This window comes from Anopheles cruzii, chromosome 2, assembly GCF_943734635.1.
Source record: "Anopheles cruzii chromosome 2, idAnoCruzAS_RS32_06, whole genome shotgun sequence".
NCBI lineage: Eukaryota > Metazoa > Arthropoda > Insecta > Diptera > Culicidae > Anopheles > Anopheles cruzii.
The window spans coordinates 2,308,658-2,319,051 of NC_069144.1; the positions used below are offsets into that span (position 1 = coordinate 2,308,658).

Sequence of the window (10,394 nt, forward strand, 5' to 3'; positions counted from 1 at the left end):
TCGAGGAGCTCAGGTCAATTGCGCGCTTCTTAAGGAGGTGTTTATTTAGCATTAAACCAACGCGATGATCGCGCCATCCCTCCGGGCGACGATGAATAGATCATTCAGCGGGCCACCTCACGCGCGTTGGTCCTTTGCCTGGGCTGAAGTGACTTCTTTTTCGGGCCACTTGCAAGCTCAGAGGCCCGGAGCCGGGATTAGGGAGATGAATGGTGAACGGAAATAATAAATTAATGGGACCCCAACAACGGCCGGCGCCATCTCGCTCCCCCTCTCGGGCGGGCGCGCTCTCGAATCTGATGCCACAATGTTGAACATGGTTTCAGCGCAGGATAAGATTACGGTGGACGCGACTCTCGGGCTCGGCCTCGGTTGGCTGGCTGCTAATCAAGCTGGACTTTGCCCCGGACTTCGGTCGGACGTGCGTTCGTGGGCATAATTTATGATTATGCACCGTAATCAGGCGCTGGTCAGGGGCTCATAAAATGTGCACTCCGTCCATGCATCATCATCATGCCGACGACCCACGGAACGGAACGAATGGTCCTTTTTTATGGTCCCCACCAACATAAGTCACCGTCACCGGTGAACAGCTCTTGATAAATTTGAGCCATTCCGGGTGTCAAGTGTAGTGTCGAGAGCGGTCCAATCCTGGCCAGCCAATTGACCATCCTTTCTTCAAACAAACAGAGCGATAAAATGTGAGGTTATAAAAATTAATATCAACATTGAATAAGTGCACAAGCCCTTTTGACCTGCTTTCATTGAATGTGGAACAGAATGATCGTTCGCCGTGACAGAAAGGCTTTGGCTTGGTGTTTCTTTCCGAAGACAAATTACTCACATCCTTCCAGCGCATCAAAAGGGGGCGAATGATTTCGATCTTTGGCCGGGCGCGTAATTACTCTCCTGAACATCGATGCCGGGCGCGCCTTTCATAACTCGGTGCGCCGGTGTTAAGAAGCTGCCGCTGGCCAGGCCAGAATTAATCACAGCCGCCGGTTCGTCGGTCGGTCGGTGAGAAGAAACACCACGGCGGCCACGGCGCGGCGCACACAAATGTGTTAAATCAAAGCCGTACTCATTCAATAAATCAATCGTTTATCATTCCGCATCGATCAGCCAACCCCTGCGGGCGGGCTTTTATAGGCCTCGCGTGTGTGTATGTGTGTGTGTGGAACGTCCTGTTCTGACTGACGATAGTAATCGGTTTTCGCTCGCCGTTCGGCCTGGCCCGGGGATCATTAAGCGTCATCAGCCCCAGACCGACCCCAGTCTCGGGGCATTTGCATATCATCCTCCCTTAATCCTTTTTCCCAGTTTATCGCAATCCGTACCAAAGGCCCCCGGTTTGATTGAAGGATTGATGGCCGACGCCGACGGTTCGGTTGAAAGAGATCGACCGAGACCGATTGGGACCGTCGATCCGGAAGCTCGCCTCCGACTTCGGTCGGCCGACGGTTTCGGGCATCCGAAACTCGGGGAAATTATTTGCTCAACTAAATGCCCTTCGCTGACGCAGTCAACGGTGGAGGTCCCAGCGATCCGAATGACACTTACCTTCCGAGATGAGACGCTCTCTGATTTCCCACGCAAAGATGGTCGGGTTTTCCCGTTTGTACTGCTCGATCTTCGACACGACGGCTGGCGTGGCGACTTTCGGTTTCGATCCGCCGATCAGTCCCGGTGGCCGTAGAGTTCCTATGGATATGAGAGGAGGGGGGGAGGGGATTAGAATGGTGGCGATTTACATAACTATTCGTAGCCGAGGATCAGAAGGATGAGCTCTTGAGCCCTGTTGGCTCTCAGCAGACCCGCCTCTCAAGATCGGCTGGAGTGATCTAGATGCTGTGTTGTGGTGTTCCAACATTCCGATCCGCCCGGAAGCCCTCGAGGATCGAGAAATCGGCACCGTCCGGATGAAATATATGACCGCCACCAATCCTTAATTCCGAGCTGCGTAACCAGTGCTCCCGGCGAGCATTTGGCCTTTTCGGTGCTCCTCCTCGGCTTTACGCGCCCGGGCCTCGGCCACAATTAATTACCGGGCGATCGCAGGAACCGGGAGGAACATCCGTTTCGGGGGGCGGTTACGATCGCTTCAGATGACATATAATTTCAGCACACCGCAGCAGCAGCGAGCGATCTGCGGGTGGCCAATTGCGTTGATCCGTGCGTACCCACAAACTCGGGCGGCCTCCGGCTCCGGTTTTCTCCGCCCCAGTTCCGGGTGGTCATCGGCGCAAAGCGCAAACGGTTTATCGGCACCAGCCGATCAGCGACCGGCCCTCTGTAGGGCCGGCTGCGAAGCTACTGCAGCAGCAGCGAACTCGGATCGGTCTGCAGCGGGCTCCGAATGCAGGCCGCAAAGCGGAGTCGGCTGAAAATATATGCCTTCCGGCTTCCTGTATTTATTCTACACCGTTCTGCCCGCGTTTATTGGTATGTGTGTGTGTGTGGACAGCGATGATGTCCCTGGATCACAACAGCGCCACGGCAGCAGAACGCAGCAGACCGATCTTGGTCGTTAGATAACCGGCGGGACGATTTGTGTGTGCGAACCTCTCGTCTCCGGGATCGATCGATCGGGGTTCGATTGATGGTCCGCCGGGACACGGTGTCCCGTGTCTAGTCGGCCAGCCGGTTCTCGTCTGGCGCTTGCATATTTATAAGCTGCGCTGCGCGGCGATTTCCCGTGAGGATGCGCGCTTTTCTTGTGCGATGTGTGCGCGCGCTCTTGTTTAATCTAATTAATTGACCATGCTGGGACGCGGGACGGGACGCTGCCTGCCCTGCCTGGCCATAAGCCGGAACGATGATTTATAGCATTTTAATGTCCCGCGGCAGAAGCGGAACGGAACCGCAGGGTGCATTGATCGATTTTTAAGAGCAACCAATCTCGCAACGTCACCGGGGCGGCACAAATGGTCAACCCGCTCGGTGGCCGGACCGCCCTCGGCTGGACCACCGGCATCGCCTCACTACGCCCTGAGACGAATCGTCCCCAGAGGGCATCAGATTATGGGCCACGGAAGGTGATCGAACGAAATTACGCTGATTACGCGAGAGCGCGCGAGGTGTCATTTCCGGGCAACGAGCCAGCGCAAATCGACCATCTGGTGGCCACCGGCCACAAACCCGTGCCACCGTACGGTGGTTAACTCCCCGGGTGGTGCGGTACCATGGGGCGCCCGCGGTGCCTTCCGTCATCAAAGCCGATCTTCCGAGGTTCCGGGCGGCGGCTCCTTTGCTTTTTGGCGATTTATTGCGCCCTTCAACCGGAGGTAACGGAATCTGGCCAGATTCCGCCGGCCGGTGCGTCACGGGACATATCGTGACGCCTGGGGGGCGCTTAGCAACAATTAGCATTCGGACCCGACCGATGCGATCCCATGTCGACGATTGTTGATCGACAATTTTACCACATCCGGTCGGTCCGCCCGCCCGCTGTGGAATTGGGAAGCCCCCGAAAGTGAATAAAATATTCCTAACCCCTTCTAATAATAGCCTAGGAATAGGGAGCTACCAGAGGGTTGCCTTCTGAGGCTTCCGAGAATGTCGATCGCGTGTCGAGGTCGCGATCGCGAAGGCATTAATTTTCGGGGCACTTTCGGGGACCCGGGAACAACTATTTAATCGCGTCGTGGGACCTTCAACCTCGGCACGATCAACTACGATCGAAACCGCACATTAGCATCCGGGAACTCTAATTTTCCCACTCCCGTGGTTTGATGGATTGGGCCACGGACCCTGCCCGGGTGGTCCACCGGTCATGTCGATGTCCGAATTACATATCAGTTATCGGACACAAGCACGCCCGCAAGTGGCCTATGAATATTTATTAGAACCTGTCAGACCCCCGGGGGACCCGGGAGATCGGATGTCACCGGGCGTTCCGGTTTGATTTACGGTGTCAAATCAATCGTCAGCATGATGCTGCCCGTGCCGCCGACGGATGTTTGGCCACCACGGTGCGGCCATGGCCATTTGCATACAATGTGCGCACCGACCGACCGGAGCGGAACCCCTTTGACGGACAGATGGAAGTGGCGGTTGTCAGCCCAGTGGCCAACAACTGGTGGACACTCATTTGGCCGCTCTCGGCGGAGTCGTTAATGAAGATGTCAACGGTTGTTGTTAGCTGAGCGAATGATAGGCCGTGGATTAGCACCGATCGAGCCTCCCTGCTCCAGGGTGATGGTCCACCGATGATAGGCCTCGAAAAACAGGAGCAAATTGGCCATCTGTCGTCGGTCCGTTCGCAGGTGACACACACCGACGGGGTCTCAGTGTTTATTGCTGCTGGCGACAGCTTTCATTCACATTTCCACGCCAGTCCACGAAATCGAACCCACGGAACCTTCGGTTGCCGGTTGCAGGCTTCCGTTCCGGCCGATCAGATCCGATGGCGACGACAATGCATTATTCAATTAAAATTCTCACTGCATTTTGTACAAATTACATACCCAAACCTCCGGGACTCGAAAACGCGAAAACAGACGCGCAGAGAGCAAACTGCAAACTGCGCATCCGAAAAATGAAGCCCCCCAAAGGGGGTCCGAAACAGAGAGACAGACGGAGAGAGGGCAAGTGAAACCGCAGAAAACCGCAACCGCAGCCTCGGGGGAAGAGTGGCCGTGGTGGTGGTGCTGAGTCACAAGCTAAATGTACGTAAGGTGTGAATAAATTACCATTAACAATCGGTACTTGCAGGCATTATTCTCACATTCGTTGGCCTCCGCCCCGAACCCGACCCCGGTCTGTTGTGTCTGCCAGGGAGTTTCGGGAGCTCCCTGTCTTATCGTCCGCAACGCGTACTATGTGGGCCACGCAGATGGCTCCCGAAGGAGGAGAGCTCCCGAACCGGCCGAAACAAGCCGAAAATGTATCGATTGCTATCTAATTAATTGTGTTATAATTTTTCAATTGAAGCCTGCAATTACATGCCCTCCAAGTCCAAGTCGATGCCCAAATTTATCAATTCGGATTCGAGGATCCCGCCAGCTCGTCTCGCAAAAGTTGTTGATTTGTGGATTGGAACCTTCCCCGGGAGTTTGCTCTCCGTTTCCGGGGCTGCTGGAATCGATACCCCGGGACGAACGAGAACGAGTAAGGCCCTCGTTCACTCGATGCTAATGAATGACGTAAAAGTGACAGTTTTTGGGTAACAAAGTGACCAAATAAACAGGTTTATTTATTCACAGAGAATGGGGCAGAATGGAAGCAAATTATGACGGGCGGAATCGGTCCGAGCCTTGATCGGAGATACCGGATCAAATACGGAATCAGGCGGCAGCTGGCAGCGGATGCTAATTGAAGGCCTTCGTTGACGCGCGCCACTCGCGCTGAGAGGCGTTTAATCACCAAAACAAACCGCGATCGATTCTGGCGAATAATTCCGCTCCGAAACGGTCAATTATCTGGCCGCCGGTCGGTTGGTCGGTCGGTGAGTAAAACAAACAAAATAAATCTACCCATTACAGCCAGCCAAAAGCGGGGCCAATCGATGCCGAGCCCACTGTGGGTTTTTCGTGGCGCATCGATCGAGAGCCGGGCGTAGCGATAGGATCTAGCGGGTGCGATCGCGGGCGAGATGCAAATTAGTCTCTGCCCGCTGGCTTTAGCGATGGCCGAAAATGATGGTTATTTTCCGGCAGCTCTGCTGGCCCGAGACCGATGGATATAATTTGGCTGCTAGGCGCGCGATCGCCGAAATTGCAGGGCCGCAGTTTTGGGGTAAGGTAGCTATTTAGCGATTGGTGTTTGTTCGCGTTTATCGCGCGTTCGATCGACGGCCAATTGGAGGCCACTGTCCAAACATTCGGCGGGGTTGGGTGAAGCCTTTAGGATTCTCTGTGGATCCCTGTTTCAACTTTATCGATCGTTGCAAGTATAGGTGAAGCAATTAATACGTGCCGTTGTACAAAAGATGGTGTAACTCACTAAATGTCACAATTTTTTTTATGAAATATGTCCTTACACTGAATGAATAGCTACTGTCCTTACGCATCTAACGCAGTATAGGTTTTTTTTGTTTAAGTGTAAACAACACCTTTTATAAGTATTTGAACTTGTCCAGTTTTGTTCCTTTGTAGAGTGTTTTTGCGCGGAGTACTTTTTGATTACTGCTTGCACGGCAGAAAAGAGGGATTCTTGTACCGAATCGTAACTGGTGATGAAAAGGGGAGTTATTACAAAAATCCTAAACCCAAAAAGGGTTGGATACAGCTTGGTGAACCGTGTCCACCGCAACCAAAGCGAAATATTCACTGCGCAAAAGTTATGCTGTGCATATGGTGAGATATGAAAGGTGTGGTGCAGTATGAGCTTTCAGAACCTAATGAAACTATTGATTGACAATCCCACCGACAATAATTAATGCGTTTTAAGCGAGCTTTGGCCATAAAACAAAGAAAATGGGATAAAAGACATGATAAGCTGATTTTTCAAAATGACAACGCTCGACCCCAGATCACAAAACCGGTCAAAAAGTATCTCGAAAATGTGGGATGGCGACTTTTAAACCACCCGCTGTATTCTCCAGATGTTGCTCTTTCGGAATAGTATTTGTTCCGTTACATGAACAATGATTTGGCAGCAAAGCAGTTCACTTCTTATGAAAGTATTCAAAATGGATATCCGAGGGGATCGCTCCTAAAGATAAGATGTTCTATCGACATGGAATCGAGGAACTACCCAAAAGATGGCAGAAAGTTGTAGCTAATCACGGACAATACTTTCATTAAAGTAGTCATACGTTTTGTTGTTGTAGTTAGGTCCCAATGTGATCTCGGCCATGTGGACAGCGATGGAGTTGTGAGTTGGTTGGCATGGCTACGGCATGCTCGGTGTCAGCATTTAATCAAACCTCCAGCACCCCGACCCGTTGGCGGTCAACCAACAATTGAAGTAACTTACGAATCGATTACGATCAGGAAGGAAGGAAGCCGGGGCTCCCGGTATAATCAAATCCGTCACGGGAACCGCTAGTCCGCGCTTTGGTCCGTAGGTTTGGCAGAGGAAAACCCGCCAACAAAAGGGCGTTTGGAAAAACAATTAACAACGGGTGTCGGAGTGTCCGCGGAGGAGGAGGAGGAAATTGGATAACACCGGTTTTGCACACCGAACGGTGGCACTGTTTGCATAAAATTTAGATAATCTCTCGAAACACCAGGCCGACCGGCCGACACCGAGGGCCATGGTCTGGTTTATGCAAAATCCGAGCCCGAGCTCTGCCCACCATCCGGGCATTCAGGTGCATTCAGACTCGAGGGCAAAAGTGCCCCAGTGTAGTGTGCCCAACAGTTGCCACTATTTATTGACAAATTATTACAAATTTTATATTTGAGCAGCTCATTTACACCCGGCGCGACATAAGACGCGCGGCGGATTATGCTGTCAAATATTTGTTCCGGATCTCCAGGGTAAAGCTCACCACCGGGCCGGCCGATTCCGATTTGTACACCTAATGTGTGTTGCAAATTGCGCACCCAACGCGTGATGTAAGTTCCGCGGCCGCGTTCATGCATAAAACATGAAGTGTTAGCGGCTCTTTTCGATGTCAACCCAGTGTTCTAATGCTTGCTGTTTCATTCGTTCAACCCCCGGGCAATAGAGACATTTCGACAGACAGAGTTCCACGCGCTCGGTACACCGACGGTACAAAACGATTGTCTCACGAACGCTTGCTGCTGTCGGCCTCACGGAACCCACGGTGGCTTTTCTGCTGGCCAAACACTGCATTACCTTGAGGCCCCCGGGCGTGTGGCTACGCGCGAGCGAGTATTTATTTTCGGGAAATTAATGTTGGATGTAAATGTTTATTTATGCATAAATTTTCTCCGCACCGGAAAGTGGTGCACCGGCCCGACCAGGCGTCATGGTGCCGTGCAGGGTGTAATGAGCAGTGTTTGTAGTGTTTAATTGTGGGGAATATTATTACCAACGCTGCACCGGGATGCAGCACTGCACCAGGAGTCCCCAGGTGTGAACCCGGGAGTTGGCCCAAGATCGTGCGACCACGATTAGATTTATGACGCTAGATATCGGTAAGACCGGCGTGGATTAGCACAAAGAAGGGAAGACCCCCACGGGGAAGACCTTTCTTTATGGTCCATAATTAGCGGTTCCGTTATTGACGGAGAAAATCATTTTAATCATACTTTTTTGCCGGACCATTTTTTACGCTTGACTGCATTTAAAATTTACTGCACTGAGTTTTGGAGTCCCGAATCATTCCCTCAGGGGGCCACCACTTCCGCGACAACATAGAACGACGTCGAGTTGCCAAAATTATGCAAATATTATGCTGGGGCTTCCCTATTTGGGGCCGTGGACGAGCATTGCCGAAAATATCGCCAAATGGCCACTGCTCACGAACGGCAGCGGGAGTGATAAATTAGAAACTCAAACCGGCACGCCCCGGCCCCGGTTAGTAGTCGGAATAGTACTTCACTATTCGGCCACTCTCGTCCGTTAAGGCCAACCTTTCCGGACTAGTTGTGTCGTTGAGTAATAAAAATTCACAAAAACCCTCCGGAACGGCCAATGGTGGCAGAATGAAAGATGAAGCCTTTGAAAACTCAGCCATAAAATTGGGCTTCACACTCACTCATTCTGTGGGTTCCGCTGCCGTCTAGCGGCCCGCATTGGGATAATGATGGGTTTGGCATTATTTGGTCACACTGGCCCCCGGTTCCTTTTTGAGCCGTCGAGCCCGAGCGCTCCCGAAACCATTTTCCCGCCTTTGAAAGCGACCGCAACTGTACTGTGGCCCGGTAGCCGGGGCTCCGTGTGTTTACAATGCGATCGTAAAAAGTGTTAGGAAACAAATAGAGCAGCCTCGAAGATCTCGCCCGTTTGATCTCGTGCGCGGCCCCACCACCACCACTGGGACTGGGAAGTGAAGAAGTAAGAAGAGATAGAGTCGTAGAAAGTTGCCGGGATCCCCGGGGGAAACGGAGCCGTTCACGGTAAACACTATAATTTGGATACACTTTGGCATTGCATTGCGATGCCCTCTCGGGATGACTTATGACGATAATGGAGTGTTATTATTGTAGCCCTCCCGAAAAAAAAACCGGGCTGACTGAAGGCTTTCTCCCACAAGACGCGTCTGCCTGCTGCACCGCACCACCCGGACATTGATACTTCCTGGCGGAGCAAACTTTCGTGACATTCACGAGGCGGGCCACGACGTGTCAATTGTTGTCCGCCTTCCGCAAAAGCGGCGAAGCGTGAGCGTAACGTTCGAAACGATTAAATTGTTGGTTAACCGCCGCCGCCGCCCGGATCGTGGCCGATCCGGAAGATGATGGTGGTGATGGACACACACTTACCCAATAGCTTCGATACGGCACCCTGCTGGGTGAGCATATGTTGCGCGAGGTCGTACCCGCGCAAACCGAAGCGGGACAGCTCCAGGAGCCGATGCTGCGAGACCAGACCGGCCAGGGCGTGTGCGTTGGCCGAACCGGCCGCCCCAGCTGCGGCGGCAGCTGCCGCGGCCCCGAACAGATTCGCCGTCGGTTGCACCGCACCGGGCGACGGCAGGTTGGGGGACAGGCCGACTGAAACAGAGAGACAGAAAGAGATATTGTAGTCATTGTTGAACACGATTGTAAAACGCCACTTAAAATAATTACCACAATTCGGCTCATTAAAATGGCCAACGGTGGCCAGATGGATGTGTTAATTGTGTCCGCCCCTTGGCCACACACACGACTCCATCATATTTTGTTACAATTTTAATCCTTTTCAGTCGAAAAGAGATGAATAGAATTCAACCGGAGAATAAAATTTCTTCGAACCGATTGATATTAACCCCCGAGCGGCCATTGTTCGCATATTGCATAAACTGTATTTGATAGCGCCCATCAATCGTCGATCGATCGATCGGTTCGCTTCCAGGATCGATGTTTAAAACCAACCCACGGGTAACCGTCCCAAAACCCCCTACCGCTTGGCAAGGATGGTTCGGTAAGGCAAAAAACAATCTGCACAGCTGCACAGGCGTAGCACATAAAATACCGTTTTTGTTCCGTTCAAAGTAAAGTCCAACTCGAACATCGATTTTAGCATTCGGAAGCCGCCGGTGACATGAGCGTCGGCACGAAATCGAACACCTTTCAAAGTGTCACCGCCGGGCGCCGCCTACTGCGGAAGCGTTGCGTGCGTCGAAGGCATCCCAAAGTGGGGACGGGCGACCTGAAAACAATAGAATCGTATATCCTGGCGTGCCTGGTGCTGGGGACGACGTGTCGAAACGAACAACTTCGCGTTGTGGCCGCGCGCACAGAAGCTGCCGGTGCCGGTGCGGTAACTATGTTGTTGTGACGCGCCAAGCGCCCCATTCTGACAGGCTGCGGCTGCATTTTATATGCACTCTCTCTTCC

The 10,394-nt window shown here is 52.5% G+C and overlaps 1 protein-coding gene across 1 annotated transcript in view; it reads right to left on the minus strand.

Moving 5' to 3' along the window:
* LOC128269387 (paired box protein Pax-7-like) overlaps positions 1-10,394 on the minus strand; it is a 57,945-nt gene that overhangs the window by 38,637 nt on the left and 8,914 nt on the right. Inside the window, 2 exon segments of the mRNA XM_053006838.1 lie at positions 1,561-1,701; positions 9,339-9,569. Of these exon segments, the coding sequence (XP_052862798.1) occupies positions 1,561-1,701; positions 9,339-9,569 (372 nt within the window).